The following is a 25,323-nucleotide window of genomic DNA, read 5'->3' on the forward strand; positions in this document are numbered from 1 at the left end:
CAAGAAAAATCCATACAAACAACTGACAAGAACTTTAATCCATCTCTTTTAAAAATATGCTAACTGTAATTTGATCCATGGGGGGAAGCAATGGTGGTGCATGGACCACTCTAGAAAGGCTAAGTCAGAGGCACGGAACCTGACCAGCCCGCTGCTGCAAGCCTGCCTCTGGGTGATACATCAACATGGATGCATAAACCTAATTCTATTTTGAAGAGCATACAATAGTGTGCTGTCGTTGAATTAACTGACCACGTAAAACCTAAAATGGGAAATGAATTGTGACCAATCAAGCACATAATTAGCACTTCATGAATATCTAAGTTCAGTTTCATTTTCCAATTCTTCATCTCTGTTGTCATCAACTTTCAGCTTCAGAACACCCTACTCATTGACATACTTTAGAGCCTGCGATCAAAACCTGTACACTCTATGCAGCCTGGTCCTCACCTTTTATTTACAGATTTTGCCTGATAGCCACAGGCCATTTTGTTTCACTTAAAGTAACATTAGCAGGATTTGCTTTGTGGTTCTTATACAGTTGAATAAAAGCCTACAGCCATAAAACTGTTCATATCTTCTCTCTAATCTAGTAAAAAATAATTCCTATTCTCTATGTTAAGATAGTTTATAGATATTAGTCAAACCTCGCCCTTTCACCTCATAGTTGCTTAGACTGGCTTCCGGTGGGCTTTATAGAAAGAGCACTGACACTGCCTGAGGGAGGGGAAGGCACACCCAGTGCTTCAAAGTACACCTTCCAATCTGACAGCTCAGTCATGAGTTCACTACTGAAAACAGATCAGTGGAAGATGTACTTTCAAAATGATAAATTTTAAAAATGTTTAAAGCAAGCCTGGGGAGCCAAAGCCACCGTCCTTGCATGCACACCAACTTTCCAAAGGTAGGGTGCTTCACTTCAGGCACAGCCCAACATCTGATGCCAAGGTCAACAGCTTGCTTGTTGCTACCAGTCCCGCAGGGGAGCAGACAGGTGTGCTTCAGCACCTCTTTCCTGGCACACACTAGCGTGTCTTCACCTTGTCATCCATGACAACAGGCACTTCCTTTTGTCAGTCTTTCCATGGAAACCCTGCACAGCCATTAGAGGCAACCATGTCCTGTGAAGTAAATTCTGTATTTTGAGTTTCTGGAGAAAGTTTTGTAGGTACTGCTCAGCCTCTTCCTCCTCTGTAAATAGGCTTTGTAGGAAGGGTCCAAAAGTATGGCAAAGCCTTGCCTTGGCTCATGAAAGGAGGTGAACAGACATATTGTCATGGTTTCCTTCAGCAAAGTACTGATATCTCCAAAGAGAATCTCAACTTTCCTAGTAATGGTACGGATCATGGAGACAATCTAGCTCAACACAGACACATAGGTACTCACCTCCCAGCCCACTAGACGAAAGGGTCTCAGTGTGTAAGACAGATTGCATGGTGGACTACTGGTCACCAGTTTGTCCAACTAACATCTGCTAATTGCTCTCATTTCTTACTTAGGTTCAGGCCTATGGAATGTGTTCTGCTTGGATGACACGGCTTGGATCAGGGGCTGTGACAGCTCCATCTCCTGCAGGCCGACTGGCCTCCCTTGTACTTCTGATGCCTAGTGGACCTGCTGGCATGGCTTCCACACAGTATTCAGGAAGTCCTGTACTACCTGGCTTGTGATGGGCTTGTTCAGTTGGGTGCTTCCTGTAACTTAGGCACTTGCTCCATTTTTGAGCGCTGCCCTCATTCTTCATCTCCCCTCTGTTCAGAGGGTCAGTGACCATGATGACAATCTGGATACTGACGGACATGCCTAGGCCTCTGAATGCTGTCACTGCTGTAGTCTCAGTCAATCTCTGGCACCTCTCAAAGCACTTAATCTGATGATGGTGCATGCAATAAGGGAAGACCATGATATAAAAGTGACCCAGTGAGTAAGGGTCAGGTACCACCAGGCCTGGCTCCTTATCCATATTCCACACACTAAACAGACCACACCAGTCATTCCTTCATAATTATTGGCTCCACACTGCCATACATATCTCAGACCTGGATCAGCTGTGCCAGAAGTAGAAATCAACAAGTCAAGCAGCCCACTGAAGCCTACAAAGAGTATGAACTGAAAGGCAAGGGCAACCATTTCAGCTACGAGGACTGTGGGTTGTTGTTGTTTCTGCAATGGGGTAAAAGCCATAAAATTCTTCAGTTGGGGGGCAGGGTGTCCCCTGAGGGAGAAAGCTCCAAAAGTGCAGCGTAAGCCCTACGCTGCTGGTCTTCAGCATGTGGCTGAGGAACTAAGGACATCTCAGGAAGTAGCTTGTGCCCAGGCATGTGATTCTCTTGCCCATACAGTGTGACCACAGTGCAAGCACACTATGCTGGCATAGTTTGCAGGCAAACAGAAAAGTGGTTCCACGGCTTTGGAATCTTCTTGTTAATTACAGGAAATATAACTTGATTTTTTTTTCTGACATTCATTGGCAAGTCAACTAATTTGGTGGAGGAACTTCACACAGAAGCCAGTGGCAAGTGATAAGTTTGCCACACTTAAAACTAGATTGTCCCTGGTTCCTGAACACTTCACTTCCAAGTGGTATCTACTCATCTACCATACTATATAGCTGGTGCCCACATGTCCCTTACTCTCCTTCTGGTAGCAGTTTATAGTGCTAACACATTGCCTTGAAACTATCTGTGGGAGCCAGTGAAAGTGCTGTAACACTTCTGAGTTCTGCCTTTCTCATGACTTAATCATTCTGGTTCACAGCGCCCAATTCAAACCTTCTAGTGTTCACCCCACCCCCCAGTCCATTGATGCTCAGGTGAGCACACTATACCAAGACCCCATAAGACTCATAAGAAGCTAACACAGGCATGTGTTACAGGTACATCCCTAGGATTCAAATGCAATGGCAGACTGTCAGTCAGCCTGTTCTAGAATAGAAGGCAGAAAAACTCTCTAGAAGTTTTCCTAGAGTCAGCAAGGCAGGAATCCCCTTCAGAAGCATGGTGTGTGTGTGTGTGTGTGTGTGTGTGTGTGTGTGTGTGTGTGTGTGTGTGTGTGTGTGTGTGTAGACAGTATGCATGCACACAGGAACAGGATGCCATGTGTCACCTCTGCTCTCCTGTAGTCTGTAGAGAATTGTGCTGTCACACATGCCCATATCCTTCATGTACCTCCCTCCACTGAGTTTGTTTACACTGTAGAAACAGTTGATCCTGGAGCTGTCAAGAGGCAACAAGTAGAAGTGCTTTGTATGGCCAGTCTATTCCTGAATCCAGAAGTACTCTTAGGACCACGGTCACAGACTTGTCCATTATTGGTCAAGGGACAGATTGTAGGAGTATTTTCTGGAGCCCAGGGGGTACGAGTGGTGCTGAGACCCTCACATTTGCAGGCTGCAGTGGGAGGAAGAGTGGAGAGGAGGAAAAGGAGGGCTCTGCTAACAAACTCTGCTCCTGCTCATACGAATCCTCCACACAGCAAGTGTTCTGTGTGCTTAGTGCTCTTAAGGAAATGCCTCCAGCTTTGTTTGAAGCATTCCTTCTGGGGTTCCGTGCTGACGGGCAGGAGGCACTAGGTAATGGCTTCCATAGCTGTACAGTGTGGTGCAGTCACCCTGGTTGTCGACAGATTGGTGTTGTCCACATTTGCAAATGCCTACCTGTCTAGTGTCCTTAGGCTCATTTTTAATGTTCTTTCTTTCCCAAACTCAACTAAGAGTATGATCAGCATTTCCTTCCTGTTTTTTGGAAATTCACTAACCAAAAACAAGTTTCCTGATTACCCACCAGCTGGCTTGATTCCCTGATAATAACCATATTTTGGTTGCTTCACTATGTTAGCATCTTAGGCTAAGATGCTCATTTGTGCACCCAAACACTTTTTAAAACAAGAGTTCCTTCCATCTTTTAGGCTGTTTCTAGGACTACGGTTGACTGTCAGTACCACTGGAAAACAATATAGCTCACATGAGCACAGCGAGCACCATCCTCTCCAGTTCCACTCAACATGCTGTGGCGTGGACGTGTGTTCAGTGCAGGCTTCCGCTCTTACAGACTACCCTGCAATCGTGACAGTAGAAGCATCCTTTTGCATTTCTGTCTCCAAACTTCCAGAGCTCTGCCTCCCAGTTGTCCACACTTCTCAAGCTCTATACCCACCAGTGATACTTTTAATAAGTTTTAAGTCATGGTATTTTTGAAGTTCTCATGATATCTCAATTGCACAAAATGGTCTAAAAATTGTCCAATACTGACTCTAAATTATTGGTGTATTGTTTGTGGCAATATTTAAAGTTCATTTTCCAAACAGAATAGTCTGAGGTTAATTCCACCCATGCTCAAAATAAGCTAATTTTGATACTAACTTAAGTAAATAAAATCAGGGAATTATATCCATTGTAAAAGACTATACAAGTAAAATCCAGTGCATAAATAAGTGCTTTTAAAATACAGTGTCCTGAATACTGAATACAAACAGACTTCATGCAGACATCTAGTACTAACCTTGCTGTCCATCGGGCATGGTCACAATGATGGGCTGACCCATTCCACTGGTTGGAATGGAGTGCAAGTTTCCCAGCTGGATTCCATCTGTAACTATCGTGATGACTTGCTGACCCCCTGAGCTAACTACTTGCTGAATTGCACCATCCACAGATTCTGCGGTAACCACTTCCTCTGTGGCCACTACTAGAGGGGGAAAAAAAGTAAAGATCATTGAATATGAATAGAAATTCATTTCTGCTTTGTCTGTGTCTTTCAGACAGGACAAGTTTTACATGGTTTTTAAATGTCATCACCAATGGTGATGTAGACATCTATGTAATTAGCTGACTTCAAGTCTCACAATTTATATATGAGTTCCAGCCATCTTTTTGGCTGTATTTTAATAACCTTTCTTCTTCATTTCTCTGTGTCTTCTTTACATGAAGTACAATATAAGATCTTGGAAGGTAATATCAAAGCTTATATCTACTTAATAAAATTACACAATTCAAATGAAAACTCTGATTATATTCTAGACACATTTATGCATCAGGATACATAGAACAAACGGGAGTCCCTTTTGGATTGAATGAGCAAGGCCACTTTCGTAAGCAGCAACTAGAGTTGGTACTATACAGCAAAGTGTAATTCAACTTTTGCATAAAGCAAGCCCCCAAATATGCTTTCAAATAATTTCTAAGAGGTGCACAAAGGGTTCTGATGGTTAAAAACTTGCCTTTGGCCCTGCCTAAGTTAAAAAAACTAAACAAAAAAAACCCACACAAGTTAATATTGCCAAAAATCCTTTCCCACAGGCCATCCTACATCTCCCAAAAAATGTGTGCATAAAGACATGCTCATTCGCCAGGCACAGTGATGCACGCCTGTAATCCCAGCACCCAGGGAGGCAGAGGCAGACAGATCTCTTGAGTTTGAGGCCAGCCTGGTCTACAAAGTGAGTCCAGGACAGTCAGGGCTATACAGAGAAACCCTGTCTCAGAGGGGGAAAAAGTTCCTCATGAACATTCCTAACAGCTTTATTGTGGCTACTAAAAGTAAAACTAGAAATAACCAAATACTCACTGGCAGTAATTAAACTTTAGTCATCATACAATGAATTACAACCAAGTCACTGAAATGACTGTGTAAAGTACGGATGAAAGTACCAAAAACAGCTGTAAGCAACAGAAACCACGGGCACTATCTGCCTCCCACTTATGAACTGAACAATGATTATACTAGAGTGAGCTTTTCAAAACTCTGCACCAACATTTAAAAGGAATGAAATTTAGGGAAATATTTTGACAAAAGAGTGATAACTAATTAACACAGAAGAGGAAGGACTAGGAATTCATTACTGTAATAGCTGACTCAAGCAAACATTGCTAGAGATGCCAAACATGCTGGTGAAATGTTTTAGCGATCAGGATATTGAAATGTTCCTGAAGTACCACATCAAAGGCTACCAGCATCACCTTAGAGATGTATCTGTCAACAGCTGGTTCTCAAGGCTATCTGACAAAAGGCAGCAAGCTTCTAACAGTGTTGTTTAGTCAAAGGATCACAAAACAAACCCAGAATACCTAAAATGCAGGCAAACCTTTGAGTTTTCTCATTATTTTGTTTGCCTTAAGCAATAATTATCTTTGTTACTGAGCACATAAGACAATTTCAGAAAAATAGTCACAAAATAGAATAGAGAGCACAAATAGCAATATATTCAATAGAATAACTATTAAAGCTTTCAATGCACTAACTATTGCTTTGATTTTTTTTAAATATCCATATGAAAAAGAAATGCTTATTGGTTGAATACTAACTACAAGTACTACTACTTAAAAGCTTCAGCAAATGTAAGAAACTTCTGAGATCACAAACAGTCAAGGCTCAACTCAAGAACTTTCATCTTAACTGTTAGCAGTGACTGCCATTAAAATAATAGTTCCTACCTTTCATCTAAAAAACTCTTTTAAGTTGTGAGATGGTAAAGTATTTATGAAAAAATTAAAAGGAAAACAATTATAGAAGACAAAGTACACATCCCAAGCCTACAGAACAATCTAATAGCCAAATGTTGAAATATGTAAGAAAAAAGCAACTTTAAAACTTTAGAAGATTGTAGATATAAAGTGTGTGCATGTGTGTACAAATTGGCTTAATAAAAAGTAACTGTAACATCATAAATATTCATTGATCTAATATAAAAGTCGAGCTGTAATAAGGAGAGCCAGGCAATGGCAGTGCCTTTGAGGTTGAATCACCATGCCATAAGCTTAAATAGGGTCAGTAAGAGTTTCTTGAGACTTTTATGTATAAATAGTTACAAGAAACAGAAACTACATTACATAAAAATGTAGCATTTTGAAGGTAGAATCCTATAATCTAACCTGAAATTAAGAACAAAGAAAGGCAAAACCAAGACTCACATGAACCAATAGCGAATTCCCTGAGACTAAATACCCCTCATTACCATATTTTGGAACAGACCAAAACCATAATGTATACGTTTTTTTTTCTTTTTGGCTTCTCAAGACAGAGTTTCTCTGTGTAGCCCTGGCTGTCCTGGAGCTCTCTTTGTAGGCCAGGCTGGCCTCAAACTCACAGAGATCTGTCTGCCTTTGCCTCTCAAGTGCTGGGATTAAAGGCGTGTGCCACCATCCCCAGCACGAGAAAGAGAATTTTCAATCACCACTAGACACTTTCATATACATCTAGCAAATACAAAAAGGGAAATCATATATTTCTTTTAATCAAGTATTATATAATTGGGCCACAGAGAAGAGTACCACTAAGCAAAGAAAAGTTGTAGAACTACAGGCTAGAGCTACAAAATAAAAACTTATGAAACGCTATCGGGGATGGTATGTGTGGGATGTTTGCGTGTGTAGGTATGCATACCCATGTCTGAAACCAGGAAAGAGACCAGGGCAGGTTGTCAGGTGTCTTCCTCGATAGCTGTCCACCTTATTGGCTTAACAGAGGGTCTCTGACTGAACTGAAGTTCACATTTTCTGGTGAAGTTAGCTTGTAAGTCAGCTCTTGGGATCTACCTACCTCTGCCCTCCCAATGCTGGGATTACAGGTATGTGCAGCCACACCTGGCTTTTCATCCGTGTGCAGAAGCTTCAAGCTCAGGTCTTCATGTTTGCAGAGCACGTGCTCTTACCAAAGGACTCAGCCCATGAAAACCTACTTGTACATCAAACCCTCCATCTCAAAACAATGAGCATATGCCAACTGAATCGGGACTGTATTTCTTTAATTGGTATGCACCTTAGTGACATACACCTGAACTTTTGCTCCATTCATACTCTTAATATCTTCCCACTACCAACCTTCCCGAAACTTCGTTATGACACAGTGTTGAAATGAAATATACAAATTTAATCCATCAACAAAATAAAGTCTTCTGTCCCACTCACCTTCTTTTCACTGGTGATGGAGATCAAACCCAGTGCCTCAAGCATAGTGAACACACATTCTCCCCAAAAAATGCTCTGATAGCCCTGAACCCAGTTTTCTTTGATGGCTTCTACAAATCTAAGCACAGGCTGTAAGTGCAGCATGTCAGCATGATGGTGCCTGGAGCTGCTGGCAGCCAGAAGTAATTCAGAAAAATCTTAAGACTGCCAAGAAGCAGAGAACACCCTAGTGATCATCAGCACTAAATAGTAAGAGAAAGGGGGAAAGGGAAGAGCACTGCCTCTTCCATTATGTCTACTCTAGAGTTTTGGGTCAAGACTCAACAACATCCTGAGTAAAAACACGTCTCACAGCACCTTACCCTCAGAACATGCAGTCAGTGAGCTTCTGTTATTAATCAAAGTCTGGAGAAGACGATATTCTTTACTCATACACTGATCCAAACAGAGTCATTTAAACTATAGCTGCCCAGCATTTCTTAGGGTTGCGGGGAGGCGCATTGTGTGTGTCTTCTTTTTTTAAGGCACAGAATCAGTGTGGAACTCAGGCTGTCTTTGACCAGCCACCCCTGCCTCACCTCTGCAGTAGCTGAGATTATAGGCAGGTGCTATGAAACCTGACCACTTTCAGACTTTACTAAAATTTCCAAATAAAAGAGAACTCATTTATTCACACAGTAACTAGAGTAAAAGACAACTAGCAAAAGAAAGCCATGTTAGAGCCAGCCGTCTGTCAATACTGCCTGCCATCATCTAAACCCTGCTACCCGCCCTAAGGCAGCTCTCAGTATGTTACCGTGGGTCGCCTGGATGGAACTCACAGAGATCTTCCTGCCTCTGCCTCCGAGTGCTCAAATTAAAGTCATGTGCCATCACCTCTAGCACAAAGGGTCCGGCTAACCCATTTAATAGTGGTTTTTTTTGTTTTGTTTTTTTTTTATAAATTGTTTCAGTCATTAAGATTTTTCTATCATATATAAGACTGAAAATATTTAAATTTATGAAAATGCAAATTCATATATATTTAAATATTCTATTTAAGCAAAAGTCACAAAGTGGCAAAAAGTAAGAGCCAAATTGGGCAAGCACATGTTTTATGTGAACCATACAAGTTTGCTGCTTATTTTAATTGTTACTAAAATTTAGTAATTTTTAATGCATCTATTCTCTTGGCTTTTGTCTTCTTTTGTTCCTTTGAGATAGATTCTTACTGTGTAGCCCAGACTGATAGGGAACTTGTGACCTCTCTGCTCCAGCCTGGCAAATGCTGGGATTACCAGAGTACAGACCATGCCTGGTTTCACATTCTTTTTTTCCAGTTTACCATGTAAACAGAGGATCTGGCCAGCTGGGCCACAGGACTTCACTCAGGGAGAGGCGAGCGGCGGGTGCCCCCATCGTTCGTCCTCCACACCTGTGAGCTGAGCAGTTTTACTCCACCTTAACAGGCTATGTTCCCTTCCTGGCCTCTGCAAGCACTTGATAAAGCACTTAATAAAAATGGGATCAGGACACTGCATCATACTGGTAGCTGATATAAAAATAAAAATCAAAAATAAAGACTTTAATTAATAAGAAATAAGCAAGTAATAAGAAAGGTAGAAAAACCAACTGAAGGAACCGCAGAGGTAAACACAAATTATGAGAGCTCTTGAAGAAAACCAAACATTCTAATAAACGCTGAAGAGACTTCTTGAACAGGATTCAAAAAGTACTAACCACAGAGGAAAACCTTGACAAAGTGAACTATGGAAAGGTCAGGCAGAACTTGAAATGCTCAGGGTACAGATCTGACTTGTGTTCTAACCTGGAGTCTCTGAGGAGTTGGACAGTGGGGCAGATGCTTCGGCTAAGGCAGCTAACGTAGCTAATACTGACGTAGAGGAGTTTCCAAACTGGACAGCAGACACTCCCGTCTCATCTAGGAGAGAAGAAACAGAATTCAGACTTTAGGGTGCTTACTCAATGCATCCCGCTCATCCTCTGTTTCTCACTTGAGTCTTAACTAACACTGGAGAGCATCAGTTGGGAAAGGTAATACTGCCGTGTACTATATAAGACTTTAGATTTGTTTATCTCAGAAAAATGGTTTTGTTAATAACTAGGAGGCCAAGAAAGCAGATGTATTCTTACCCTCATTCTCCAACAGTCCTTCCTTAAATTGATGAATCCCTACTAATGCTTAACATCCTAACAGCTGTCCTACATGCAACTCAATACCTGCTACCTTGGATGAATTTTCTGAAGATACCAGACCTGTTAGGTTCACCACCCCTCCAGGTCCAATGATGAACTGTGGTGTGGCAGCATGTATTGTCACAGTGTCAGGACTCTCAGGGTTGGTGTTGATTTGGTTCTGCATAGCAATCTAGGGAATAAATCATCACAATATTTTCAGAATTACAGGTAGTACATCAGGAACAGGTTCTCAATCTAGTATATAAATACACACATGAAGAAGCACAGTCTCTTAGAAAAGCCACATAATACAATGGGAAGATTTGTTAGCGAAGCACTGAGAGGGCAGCAGGAAGTGTAGGTACGGACTTTATCCTAAGGCCTCCTGTTGAGTGACAACAAACCTCACTGGAGGAGAAATTCACATCTGAAAGGTTCTTACAGAACACAGAAAAAGTATGCAATCAAAGATAGCTTACTGTTCTGTAGAACTACTTAAATGATTTCTGCCACATTAGGCAATATATAACATATTAAAGTATGGCCTTCCCATTTGACTGTTCTTAATCTTAGACCTCAAGCCTTAAATTATATTCCTAGATATGAAAAATGCAAGAGTCAAGGTAAAACTCAGCACTTCCCAGCACAAAACACATCCTACAAGAAAGTTCAGTGAGGTCAGGTAAGCTTAGAGAGCTCTACGGAGAACAGGACGAGAAGACAGGTAAGAAGTAATTCTGGTGACCAGAAAAGTCCAACAGAATAATGTCTAGAAATAGTTTAGTTTTTACAGATGGTGAAAAAAGAAAGAAAGAAACCAGAATAATAGTCTCTATCACTTACATCACAAAAGCTTGGCAAAATTTTACCACTTTTAGTCACATGTGTTTGCCTTCATATCTACGTGTTTTGACACTGAAAGCTTCAGCCATATTCAAGGAACTGAGAGAAGAGACAGGGTCAGGAGGAGGGGGCTGCCTGGGGAAATTCCCAGAAGCTGCACCATGGGAAAGAGACAAAGGCGGAAGGGACCGTCCTGGCAGATCACCCCAGTCCTTAAAGCAGACTAACGTAAATCTTCTCATTCCTCTCCTAGGCATCTAACCCAAATGAACATCCTGCCTAGCAAAACACACCATTTTGCTAGATCCCAATTTACATTTTTAGAACTGTAAATATAGCAATGCTAGACACAGTAGATTTAAAATAAAGAAGAGGCTCAGGATGGTTCAGTAGTTATAAGGTGCTTGCCACAGAAGCTTCAAGACCTCAGTTCAGTCCCCAGAACCCACGTGAAGATGAAGAGAAGCAACTCCTCAGAGTCACTCTCTGCGCCCCCCACCATGCACACAGTAAATTTTAATTAAAAAGAAAAATAGAGTTAAAAAGCAAACTATATCACTCATCCAAGGGCTATTAGTTAACTAAATCTTTATAAAGTAATTTGCAATTGTTTTGATAAAATATGACATTCAAATATACAACAAAATAATTTATATTCAGAAAGGGAACTCAGAAACTGAAAGCCAGAGATTAGCTCCTTCTCTAAGGTGACAGATTATGGACAGTAACAAGTGAGAAGTGGAGAGAACAAGGCCACTCAAAGAACTGAGCCCAACAGGAAACGCTGCAAGACAGAGCATCTGGCTGCAAGCTGCCTTCCAAGTTTTCTTAAACTCAAAGCCAAATTACCTGTAATATCTCTGCTAAATCTTCATTTCCATTGTCTATTGAAATATCAAATGCAGTTTTACAAAATTTACTCTGCGTGTGTACATCAGCACCATATTTGATTAAAAGTTCCACCACCTCTTGATGATTATGTTCTGTTGCCCAATGCAGAGCTGTCATCTTTAACATATCCTTTGCATTGACGTCAGCACCATGCTAAAAAATATTTCAAAATCAGTAATATTTCAAGATATAGAATATAAAAAATCCCTGATATGAAAATACCAGCCACAATGCTTTTAAGCAAGAAAGGGCACCATTAATTTTAGAGTGGGGGAATTACTAGATATATGTTCAGTATCATCAGTTATCTGTCACTTTATCACTTTTTCTACCATGGTGATTTTCCTATCTACTTTCCTCCTAATTTCTTGACATAAGACAACTGTGGTTTTAGTACTTAGTTGGGGCACAAAGAGCTGAAGTGGCCTAACAGGTGAAGGGCAGCACTGAGGCTTTCTCCGGAACTCCTTAATGGTTTAAGGTGGGTAAACCCTTATAATTAAATGTACCCTTTGCTTTCAAAACAAGACCCACCTAGGGAATCAGAAGGAAGCTGCCGCGGCACTGTCTGACCGGGAGGCTAGGTGCAGCGTGCTGCAGCTAGTCACAGCGCACGTGCGCTGTGTAAATGCGCGCTGTACTTCAGTTAAGCAGTACAATATGAAGCAGCTCAGCAACGTCTATTCTGCTCCCATGCTGAAAGAATGGTTTAAATGCATCGAGTTAACTAAACAGTAACTTGAGTTTTTACTTTTTAAAAAGTTTATCTAATTTATTTTATGTGCATTGGTGTGAGGGTGTCAGATAACCTAGAATTGGAGTTACAGACAGTTGTGAGCTGCCATGTGGGTAAGATTTATTTATTTATTTATTTATTTATTTAATGAATGTATATGGAGACTTTCTCTACATTACATCTACACACCAGGATATGGCATCAGACAGTTGTGAGCTGCCATGTGGGTAAGATTTATAGATTTATTTATTTATTTATTTATTTATTTAATGTGTATGGAGACTTTTCTACATTACATCTACACACCAGGAAATGGCATCAGACAGTTGTAAGCTGCCATGTGGGTGCTGGGAATTGAACTCAGGATCTCTGGAAGAGCAGTAAGTGCTTTTAACCACTGAGCCATCCCTCCAGCCCGAGTTTTTACATGTGATTTGACGTTACACTTCCTTTCATTTCCTTCATGTGAGTTCATCTTCAGGCTAAGATGAAAAGGGTCATGAACAATCACTGTCACCCACTTCAGAATCTTCCATGTGACCCATTGACATTTAGAAGACTAACAGTAAATCCACATTTGATTACTTGTTAATCTGTTTGCTAACCACCGAGATGCATCTTCCTTGCCTACGGACTCTGACTATAGTAAGGCAAAGCTGGACTGACTCTCGATGGTTGACTCTTAACTGAGGGTACACCTATCGGAGGGTTTTTCTCTCCCTCCAAAGAAAACTTTAAGGCAATATTCATTTGACAGATTTACACACATCTGTAACAAATGTTCTATCAAAGGTGAAACAAAAAGTAGAACTTTTGGTGGGAGGGGGTGAGACAGGGTTTCTCTGTGTAGCCTCGGCTGTCCTGAACTCGCTTTGTAGACCAGGCTGGCATTCAACTCACAGCGATCTGCCTGACCCTGCCTCCTGAGTGCTGGGGTTAAAGGCGTGTGCCACCACACCAGGCTAAAAAGTAGGCACTTAATGAAACCCATCCTCTTTCTCATTTCATAAAGTTTTTGTGGGGTTTAGATTCAAAACCTAAGTCTAAAAAGAAAAGACATACCTTAAGCAAAACCTCTACTATGCTGGCATGACCCTCAGAAGCTGCCATGTGCAGTGGTGTCCGGTCCACTTTGGTCCTGGCATCCCTACTTACACCGGCTCGGAGAAGTACCTCTGTAGTAGAGTAATGCCCATACTGTGCGGCCAAATGGAGAGGAGACGTTCCCAACTGTAACAAAGGAACACACATACACATGCACAAACAAAAAAAGAAAGCTTTTTAGTTGCTTTTGATACAATTCCACTATAAACTACTCTATATTTTAAACAGTGAAGCATATTAAGTTGTGGATATAGTAATTCAAACATCAAAAGAAGTTATTTGACTCAGGGTTATCTTCACTGTCCCCATACACGCATTAATGTGGAAGAAGTCAGTGGTTCCTTTCACTCAGATTCTCTTCTTGCTCCTCCTCTACTTTTAGACAAGGTCTCACGTCTCAAACCTGAGATCCCATCTCAGCCTCCCAAGTGCTGGGATCAGATCATGCCTAGCTCTTTGTCACTAACAGAAAAACAACTGGAATTAATTTTACTAAAAATTAGAGATAATGGGGCTGGAGAGATGACTCAGCAGTTAAAAGCATTTGCTGTTCTTCCAGAGGACTCGAGTTCAATTCCCAGCAGCACAACTGTCTACAACACCAGTTCCAAAGGCTCTGACACCCTCATACAAACACATATGCATGCAAAACACCAATGTACATTAAAAAAATCATTTTTTAAAATTAGAGATAATTATGATCTGAGAATGAAGAAAATTTTAGTATCAGAGGTGTATGTCTATTAGGTTACATTATATTACATGCATTAAGAAGTACAAAAAAGCCCACTAATTCTGATTGACAGCCAATGATGTTAAAAAGAGATTATTTCACCAGATCATGAAATTTGCTAGGCTGTCACTATTAGACAGCACCTCTGTTTTAAGTTTGTTTTGACTTATTAGTATTACTTTATGTAAGAATGTTTTGCCTAAATGCAATGTGACAAAACCCCTACAACTGCAGGGCGCGGTGGCGCACGTCTGTGATCCCAGCACTCGGGAGGCAGATGCAGGCGGATCTCTGTGAGTCCGAGGCCAGCCCAGTCTACAGAGTCCAGGACAGGCAAGGCTGCACAGAGACCCTGTCTCAGAAACAAAAACAAAAAACAAAAAAACAAAACCTCTAGAACTAGGGTAAAAGATGGTTGTCAGCCCCCAAGTGGGTGCAAGGAATTAAACCCAGGTCCTCTGGCAGAGCAGCAAACATTCTTAACCTCCAAGCCATTTTTCCAGCCCATCACCTCAGTTTTGTTTTGTTTTGTTTTGTTTTGTTTTGTTTTTCAGACAGGGTTTCTCTGTGTAGCAGCTCTGGCTGCCCTGGAACTCACTCTGTAGACCAGGTTGGCCGTGAACTCAAATCGATCCTCCTGCCTCTGCCTCCCAAGTGCTGGGATTAAAGGCGTGCACCACCACGCCCAGCATCAGTTTTTAAATCATTTCCTGTAAACCGCATTGTCCTAAGACCTTCGTATTGGTCTCACTTGATGCCTTCACAGCACAAGCACTGTAACGGGACCTAAAGCACAGAGAGGTCACCAATTTGCCTAAAGTCACACAAGTGACAGAATTACAAAGAAAACCTTAGAAATAATTATTTTATTACAACAAAAAATAATTTATTTTACTGAGGTTTTAACAGACCCTCATAAATCAAAGGAGATTGTTGAATAATCCTTTTTTCATGCCCTGTTGTACTGTCATATAACTGGCCTTTTTTCTACTCTCCAATTCTGTATTTAATGAAAGACTTTTAACACTTTCATTGAGCAACCACTGAGATTTACTTAGAGAGGTACTGAGGTCTATTTTGTATTTCTGCTGTTATTCTTGAGACTTTTCCTTTTTGGCTCACAAGGAGAGAAAAAAATACATATAACACGCATACTTACATATACGTGACATGCATACTTACATATGGTTTCAAGACTAGCTAAATGTCTGTAAGTCAACACCAGTCTGGAAGGAAAACCATTCTAATAATTTGAAATCCTTCATGGTGCTCCCTGATTACAAGCCCGTCTCTTGGTTTTGGTGTGCATGTGTGCATGGTGTGCGTTCTGGGGATCCAAACCAAGGTCAGCTTGCATGACAAGCACTTTACCCACTAAGCCATCTCCCCAGTCCCTACTCACAATTTTTTGACAAAGCATTGCTTTGTTTTAATTTCTATCAATTATAAATCCTTACATGGTATAGTTTGGTTCTTCCTGTTTTGAACTTTACTAGAATCCTACCACACGTACTTGTCTATTGTTTAAAATTATATTTTCAAGATGCATTCATGTTAATGAGCAAAAATGAAGCACACTAAATTTCTCTACAATAATCCACTTGAGAAAATCTGTAGCTAATACGACTCATCAACTGATGAACATTTTTTTCCCAGCTTTATCATAAATGATTCTGCTACGTAGGGTCTTCTAGCAACTCAAGCACATTAACAAGATTTTCTTCAATGTTCTAGAAGTTCAATTGCTACAAATGGCATACTCGTGTTAAAATTTAATAAGCACTGTCAAACTGTCCTCCAAAATGGATACGTTGGTTCACCTTTGTACCATCTCCTCATCAAGGTTGGCACTCGAAATATCACTTTGCTAACCAAGAAATATGCCAAGTAGCTTCTGGCTTGCTTTTTGTTTACTGATGGAGTTGAACACGGTTTTGTATTTCCTGGCCATTCAAACTCTGTCTTGGGGGAGTGCTACTCTGAGTCACCTGTCTGTCTCTCACTGCCGACCCCCAGGAACTCTTCACACACTGCAGAAACTAACCTTTATGTATGATCCTTCTGTCTTGATGTACTACACATCATGATGATCTATCTACAGTGTGCTTTCTTTAAAAAGAAATTATTTTTATTTCATGTGTATGAGTGTTTGCCTGCATGTATGTCTATTCACCACAATGTGTGTAATGCCTGTGAAGACCGGAAGAATCCTCTAGAACTGAGTTTCAGGCAGTTGTGAGCTGCCACGTGAGAGCTGAGCACTAAACCCAGGTCCTCTACGAGAGCAACCAGTGTTCTCAACCAGTTAATTCTGCTATAAATTTGTTGAGCTTCTTTGAATTTGTGGGTATTTATCAATTCTGGAAATTCTAGGCAACCACTATTTCAAATGTCTTTACCCTGCCCCAGCCTCTGTTTGTGGGTCTACTGTTTCTACCTCTGTCACTATGGAAATGCTCCTGGCATCTCTCGCAACCTCTCACAGCACTGCCATTTTCTACTGTGCGTCTATGTTACACCCTGGGTTTCCGCCCATCAGTTTGTGTGCAGCTGTCTCTCACGTGTTCTGATGCGCTACCTACCGTCCTCAGCAGGTCTGCTTCTACTGTCAGGTTGTTTCAGAGACATTCAAGCTGCTTTGTGTTTGTGTTTGCATTTGTGTTTGGGTGTTAATTACTCTTGACTGCTCCCTTTCCTTGAAATTTTGTTAGTAGATACGAAGCTGGGATTTTTAAAAATAATTTCTCTATAGGATATGCATTTGCTTCTGCCAGGGACATGAGTGAAAGAACCCTAGTCCAAAGAAACAACATCCACTCCTCGGCCTCTGGTTTCCCAGACACATGGGTGTTTGTGAGTTCGGGCTTCAAATGTACAAGGCATGCTTCTGATTCCAAATTCTCTTAATAAACATTTCCCTCTCTCCTTGGTGTTGGCTCACATCAGCTCATTCTTTGCAGTGCCCACACAAGAAAAGGGAGAAAGGGTGGGGGATGGGGTGTGCTGAGACAGTCTCAATGCTGCAGACAGTTCTCAGGAAACTGTCCCTCGGGGAGCATGCTCAGGTCTTGTCTTCAGGACCCCATGCTGGTGAGCTGGAAAGCCAACAAAGTATTCCCAAAGCAGCAAACTTTAATCTTAGAGAACAAATTCTCTGGGTTCCAGTGTTTTTGGTTCTTTCTTTGGTATTTTTGTTTTGTTTTTGTTTTGTATGTTTGGTTAGTTTTTCAAGACAGGGTTTCTTTGTGTAGCCTTGGCTGGTGCAGAACTAGCTCTGTAGACCAGGCTGGCCTCCAACTCAGAGATTCCCCTGCCTCTGCTGGGATTAAGGCTTGTGCCTCCACCGCCCTTACTCCTCGTTCTTAGTTTTGTTTGTTTGTTTTTGATTTTTGGTTTTTTGGGTTTTTTTGTTTTTCAAGATAAGGCTTCTTTGTAAGTAGCCCTGATTGTCCTGGAATCACTTTGTGGACCAGGCTGGCCTCGAACTCACAGCGATCCGCCTGCCTCTGCCTCCAGAGTGCTGTGAGCACTCTCAGTTCTTAACTTGGCAGCACACTGAAGATCTCCTTGAGAATCTTTAGCAAAAGAGTTATCTGATATAGGCAAATGCTGACATATTTATACATGAAATGACAGTTGCAGGGATTTGCTTTAAAATAATTCAAAGAGGGCTGGAGAGGTGGCTCAGAGGGTAAGAGCACTGGCTGCTCTTCTAAAGGTCCTGAGTTCAACCCCCAGCAACCACATGGTGGCTCACAACTGTCTATAATAAGATCTGGTGCCCTCTTCTGGTGTACATGTGTACATGCAGGCAGAACACTATATACATAATAAATAAATAAATCTTTTAAAAAATCATAATAGGGGCTGGAGAGATGGCTCAGAGATTAATAGCACTGATTGCTCTTCCAGAGGTCCTGAGTTCAATTCCCAGCAACCACATGGTGGCTCACAACCATCTATAATGAGATATGGTGCCCTCTTCTGGAGTGCAGGCACACATGCAGGCAGAACACTGTATACATAATAAATATTTTTTAAAGTTATAAAAAAATGAATCTTTTTAAAATACATAACTGTAAAATTCTGAACAAATCCCTTCCCCCAAAAAAGTATGTGTACATTTACCTTATATAAGCATAAATACTGGATAAATTTTTATCTGGGAAGAAGGGAAGGAGGGGCAGCAGAAGAGGAGGAGGAAGTAAAAGCAACTCGACAACATTAAAATCACTCTTTACCCAGTCTGTAGTAAAAGGAGCTCCATTTGCCATCAAAATACGAACTTCATCATCTTGACCTGCTCGTGCCGCTTCTAAAAGCTTCTTCCCCAAATCTACCAGGGACATCTAAATGAAACACATGAGCTGGCATCAGAATCTCCATTACACACTGGACATGACTCCCCCTCCTTCAGAAGTCCACTCTCAGTTATCCCTATAAATGTGATTTGGTTAACCTAAAACTAATGATCATGCAAAACAATTTATATTTGGATTCCTGAAATATATTTCTCTTCTCATTAAGTTTTTTTACCTGAGCAAAATTGGCTTAAATTCTTCTTTCACATATGGTCAGAAAAAAACAGAAGAGGTTAGGTGACAGATACTGAGAGTCTGAGAACTAAAACCAGCACCTGTTTTAATTAGAACCTAATAACATGTTCATAAAAGTAAAATTAAAGTACAAGATAGTAGACCGGGCGGTGGTACTGCACGCCTTTAATCCCAGCACTTGGGGGAAAAGACAGGTGGATTTCTGTGAGTTCGAGGCCAGCCTGGTCGCCAGAGTGAGTCCAGGACAGCCAAGGCTACACAGAGAAACCTTATCTTGGAAAACAAAAGCAAAATCATAAAGTACAAGATAGTATCCTGTTGCTGCTATCAGCTAATCTACCATGACGTTTTCTGAAAAAATAAGTGTGCTCGAATTCTGAAACACACACTTTCTGCTCCTGTGCACACAGTGCACACTTAGTCTTCCAGAAAGGAACACAATTCACACTCCATGCAAGTGCTGAACAGGGAGCTGAATGGTCTTAGGAGCAGGACAGCTGTCTCACTAAGAATCTACACAGAGGTTCTGTCTTTAGAGAATTCAAGAATTCTAAAGTCCCAGTCAAGGGAGGGGGGAGGGAGAGGGAGGCAGGGAAGTTACACAGATGTATGTGTCAGAAAAGACCATGACAGGAATCCGCAGGTGAGCAAAGAGTTGAGCTGGTCCTTCTGAGGAATAAGAAAGTTTCCAAATCCAGAAAGCTGTCCAGCCAGAAGCTTACTTTGGGATACTGTACAACATGCTATGGAAAGAGAAACAGGGAAAACTGGAAGCCTGTGAAGTGAAGACGAGGAATCTTCTGAGATTAAAAAAAAAAAAAGATGCAGCTGGGATTCAAATTTGTCCAAAAAGGAATACACTCACAAGGTAGAGAGGCCATAAAGGAGAAGTGACAAGTGGACTAATGCAGCCGTCACTCAGGAAGAGCATGTGAGAGACTGAAGGAGCTTGGAAAGGTCATTTCCTCCAGGAAGGCATAAAACATGCCACATACTCAGAAGACGGGTTAGGAGGTACTAAGAGATAATTACAAGACAATCAATCGACCCTCTGGAAAGAACGTTGCCAAATTATCATGTTTAGGAGGTCCTGTAATATGAGCCCATCCATGCCATGCAAAGGACTAGCCACAGAAAGCCATCAACACGAGCTGGTGTGCACAGATGAGATTTCTTAGGAGTTATTCTCTGTGAAATGACAAGAGAATTCATAACATACCCTGTGGTGGAGAATAAGCCTAACATATCCAGTTGTAGAGTTTATATGGGTTTTTGTATTTTCTGCATGTGACACTTGCAACACTTCTTTTACCTTTGACCTTCTGCTGTCTTCCCCACCCCCACCCCCATTTTCTCTGTAGCCCAAGGTCCTTAATCTCTGCAAAGAGACTAAACTTATGATCTCAGATAAAGGTGTTTCCTAGAGACCATGCCGGAGGGCAGAGGAACCTTAAGCAGTAATTTCCTACTAAAGACTACATAATCTTTAAAAGACAAGTTGATCCCTCTCCTAGAAGAACACAATCCAAACTACTGGATACAGTATCTATTCTGTAGATGCACCAAATTTCACTTAAATGCCTCCAAAATGAATCTTATCCTTGAAATGCTATGTACAATGTAAACATTTACAGTGCTTATTCAGCCAGCAAGTCCACTTGGACATACTACGCCAGACAGCAACTTCTGAAGAACCACTACAGCATGCCAGACTACAGTTCTCACATTCTAAAATTAGTCTGCTTTTTTCATCTTGATTTGTATACATTCTGGACAGTAGCTCCTATGCCAAATACAAAATTATCAATAACTCCTTTTCAAATCTATGCACAGTTTTTTGAAAGTGGGTTGTAAAGCATTTAGCATACTTGAAATTTGTACGCTTTACAAATCCTGTATACATATTCCACTTTCATATCAGTTTTGCAAATTATACACAGACAGAAAAGGGTGGAAGCTTTGTTTTGTCTTGTGCTCTTTTGCTTTTGAGACAGGGTTTCTGTATGTTACCTTGGCTGTCCTGGACTCGCTCTGTAGACCAGGCTGGCCTCAAACTCACAGCGATCTACCTGCCTCTGCCTCCCGAGCACTGGGATTAAAGACTTTTTAATAAAAGAAACTGTATGTGCAGATGATCTGCACTAGGATATAAGAAATCTCGAGTTACAGACAACTGCCCATGTTGTATAACAGATACCTTCTAGTTTAGTTGCTAATAAAGGGCTATATACAAAGTAGAAGAGAGAGACACAGAGAGACAGAGACAGAGAGACAGAGAGAAAAACCTAAGTCAAAATAAAGGTGGAGGAAGCATAAACAAGAATCTAACACAGGGGGCTGGAGAGGTGGCTCAGTGGTTAAGAGCACTGCCTGCTCTTCTGAAGGACCCGGGTTCAATTCCCAGCACCCACATGGCAGCTCATAACTGTCTGTAACTCCAAGATCTGACACCCTCACACCAATGTACATAGATTAAAGTTAAATAAAATATTTTTTAAAAGACATCAGAATTTCAATTATAAAAAAAAAAGAATCTAACACAGTAGTAATAAAAGCAAAACAAAACAAAAACCATGATGACCACGAAGTCATCAAAAAGAAATAACTGTTATTGCTGAAAGATGTAAAATATTTTTAAAGTAATTCCTACTGTAGTCAATGGTGATTAAAACTTACCCTTATATACTGCTCTATCATGTATGCCAACAACAGTAAAAGTAACTTAATTTAGTAAGTTGATTTTTGTTTGGTTGGTTGGTTTGGTTTTGCGAGACAGGATTTCCCTGTGTAGCCATGGCTGTCCTGGACTTGCTTTGCAGACCAGGCCTCTGCACCCTGCTAAACTGATTCAGTTTAAAGATCCTATAACCAGGAAGAGAATCAATTCACAAAACAACAAAGAGGCTGGGGGTGGTTCTGCTGGCAATGGGACTGCCATGTAGCCAGAGGACCAGAGTTCAGATTCCCAGAACCCACATGAACACCTGGTAGATGGGGCAGCGTAGCACCTAAAAGGTTAGCTGAGTTCAGAGTGTTCTGAGTTCAGTGAGACTCTGCCTTCAATAAATAAAGTGGAGAGGAGCTAAAGACTCAATTTCAACCTCTGGCCTTCAATGTGCACACATGCATGTGCACTTGTGCAGGTGCACACATGCTCATATATATGTAAATGTACATATAGACATGAACACCACACACATACAAATGCTGGGTCAAGTCTTCAGTTCATTCAGACTGATTATATGTTAAATCTTCAGGGAGAAAAACAATATTTTAAAAATGATAAGGGTTAGCAATTAAAATATATGCTCATCATTTACTTGATTTTCTCCAAAGAAAAACCAGTAAATTTTAATGACTTAATATACCCAAAACCTACTGTATATGGAATGTTACACCACTTAGTTCAATACTCCCTTTCTCTTTGAGAATATAAATACCTATTACAATAAATTCAAGTAAATAAATACAATAACAATAAACAAAACTATTAATAACAATAAACAAAAACTGTTTATTAAATGCGTACCATAGTCTAACATAAACTATTGTTTTGTTTAAATTAAAACATATTACTCAAAAAACAAAAAAATAAAATAAAATAAAATTCTAAGCCGGGTGGCGGTAGCACACACCTTTAATCCCAGCATTTGGGAGGCAGAGGCTGGTAGCTCTCAAGTACAGAAACCCTGTCTCAAAAAAACAAATAAAATCAAAGCAAAAAAATAAATTAAATTTAAAAACCTATTAAGTAAGATCCACCTAGAAACTTGCACTCACAAAAATTATACACGAGTGCCATCTAGTGGTTACAAGAACAGCAGCTTATACAACCATACATACTTAAATGATCTTTAATATTTTCATTTAAAAATATTTACAAAATCTGGATGTGGTGGTACACACCTGTAATCCCAGCACCCTGAAAAGCAGAAGCAAGTGGATGGATCTCTATGAGTTCGAGGCCAGTCTGGTCTACAAAGCGAGCCTAGGGCAGCCAAGGCTACACAGAGAAACCTTGTCTCAAAAAACAAAAACAAAAATCAAAAAACTTACAAATAGTATGTAATGGCTTAAGAATCAAGACTCGGGCTGGAGAGATGGCTCAGAGGTTAAGAGCAGACTTTTTCCAGAGGTCCTGAGTTCAATTCCCAGCAACTACATGGTGGCTCACAGCCATCTATAATTTGATATTCTAACAGATAGGCAGACAGAGCACTGTATTCATAATAATAAATAAATCTTTTTTAATCAAGACTCTAAACTGTATATACAACATAACTGAAATATGTAAAAAATGCACAGAAAAAGAACTAGAAACAATAAAGCAGGATAATAAAAAATTCTTTTATTTCCCCTTTATTTTGTAAGTTTTGTACAATAAACTCATATTACTCATGCAATTAAAAACAAACTTTTATTAAAAACTTTATATCAAAACTAGGTTACAAGGTTGGGCATGGTGGCGCTCGCCTTTATTCCTAGTGTTTGGGAGGCAGAGGCAAGCAGGTTCAAAACCAAACAAAACAAAAAACTAGGTTACAGGTAAGCTTAAAAACCCTTTAATGTTTAATTTTAAATGTTGAAAGCATTTGTTTTACATAGTAAGTTATCATGTATATAGATGTACGTATGAAATATTCTTGGCAATCAGTATTTAATTGTCAACATTCTCATGAGAAGTGGACTTCGGGAGGCTGAAGAGCTGGCTCGGTAGTTTAAGCACTTCCTGCTCTCGCAGAGGGCTTGGGGTCAGTACAGGGCACCTAAACAGAACTCAGAGCCACCTGTAACTCCAGTGCCAGGGGACTCAGCAACACCTTCCTCTGGCCTCAATTGGCACTGCACACACTTGGTGCAGACATACATGCCACAAACTTCTTTTGTCTGCTTGTTTTTTGAGACAGGGTTTCTCTGTGTACCCCTGGCTGTCCTAGAAATCCACCTGCCTCTGCCTCCAGAGTACTGGGATTAAAGGCATGTGCCACCACATCCGGCGCCACGGTTTTACACATGAAATAAAAATAAAGAAATAGAAAGGAATTTCACTAATAATACAGTCCTCACAATCTTGTCACTTGTCACTGTTGTCTCTATCATACAAAGAGAGCAAGAGTAAAAGAATTTATCATGTACACTCAATTTGAATGAACTTTCCCATCATGAATTTTTTGTCTTCTATTTTAAGGTAACACGGAGAAGCTTCTGAAGTAGAAGGCAGCATGTGTCGTCTGAGGATTTCAGTCTGGGCTCTCCTCCCTGTGTAGCCTCAGAAGGGAAAAATGAGCCCATCTCTTTTCTACAACAGCCGTCTATGGAGCCAGGGCTGGCCTCACACTCACAAAAGTGTACTATTATACCAATGTGCACTTTACACTACCAGTGTACAAGAACCCATCTATCTACAAGGTCCCCACTCCTTACAACTGAAATCTTATCTCAGAACTCAAGGCTACGCATTCTGGGATAATCACAGAAAGCGGAGACACTTCTCAGGGTACTTCAGGAACTGGGCTCTGACTCCAGGTGTCGGCTGAAGTGCCCTTCTAACCACCTTCAAAATTTGTGCCTGACAATCTGCGGGAAACACTCATCCTCTTTTCCCCACAAAATCCTTTTACCCACTTCAGCAATGCAAGCCTGCTCAAAACCACTCACGGCCTGGAGTGTATGCTACTGCTCAGAGGCCCTCTCTTCTCTGCTCCCAGCTACCCTGCCTAAAGCACGTGCTTTACCTGACCCACCAACTAACCAGCATTAAACTAACACTAATACAGTAGTATAACACTAATACACAGTATCATTAATTCATCTATACAGCCTAAGATCTTTTCTCGCTGGGTGGTGGTGGTGCACACCTTTAATCCCACCACTTGGGAGGCAGAGGCAGGTGGATCGCTTTCAGTTCGAAGCCAGCCTGGTCTACAAAGCGTGTCCAGGACAGGCAGGGCTACACAGAGCTCACTTTGTAGACAAGGCTTGCCTTCAACTCCTAGAGATCTGCCTGTCTCTGCTTCCTCTGTACTGGAATTAAAGATCTAAGAACTTTTACACACCCAAAGCCCACCCCAGTGGCACACCTCCTCATCTTACACACCCAAAGCCCACCCCAGTGGCACACCTCCTCATCTTACACACCCACAGCCTACCCCAGTGGCACACCTCCTCATCTTACACACCCAAAGCCCACCCCAGTGGCACACCTCCTCATCTTACACACCCACAGCCTACCCCAGTGGCACACCTCCTCATCTTACACACCCAAAGCCCACCCCAGTGGCACACCTCCTCATCTTACACACCCACAGCCTACCCCAGTGGCACACCTCCTCATCTTACACACCCACAGCCTACCCCAGTGGCACACCTCCTCATCTTA

At 41.1% G+C, this 25,323-nt stretch overlaps 1 protein-coding gene across 7 annotated transcripts in view; it reads right to left on the reverse strand.

The window, feature by feature from the left end:
• Window positions 1-25,323, reverse strand: part of Gabpb1 (GA binding protein transcription factor subunit beta 1) — a 52,106-nt gene that overhangs the window by 14,183 nt on the left and 12,600 nt on the right. For 5 of the 7 annotated variants that reach the window (XM_051144557.1, XM_051144554.1, XM_051144551.1 and 2 more), the window contains exons 2-7: window positions 18,630-18,737; window positions 13,614-13,781; window positions 11,774-11,968; window positions 10,160-10,271; window positions 9,711-9,824; window positions 4,500-4,685 (exon numbers count right to left, since the gene is read on the reverse strand). In XM_051144557.1, the coding sequence (XP_051000514.1) occupies window positions 4,500-4,685; window positions 9,711-9,824; window positions 10,160-10,271; window positions 11,774-11,968; window positions 13,614-13,781; window positions 18,630-18,737 (883 nt within the window). The remainder of the gene's footprint in view (window positions 1-4,499; window positions 4,686-9,710; window positions 9,825-10,159; window positions 10,272-11,773; window positions 11,969-13,613; window positions 13,782-18,629; window positions 18,738-25,323) is intronic. The other 2 variants (XM_051144552.1, XM_051144558.1) reach the window with 2 other exon arrangements.

The sequence above is a fragment of the Acomys russatus genome, chromosome 4 (genome assembly GCF_903995435.1).
Source record: "Acomys russatus chromosome 4, mAcoRus1.1, whole genome shotgun sequence".
In the NCBI taxonomy this organism is placed as follows: domain Eukaryota; kingdom Metazoa; phylum Chordata; class Mammalia; order Rodentia; family Muridae; genus Acomys; species Acomys russatus.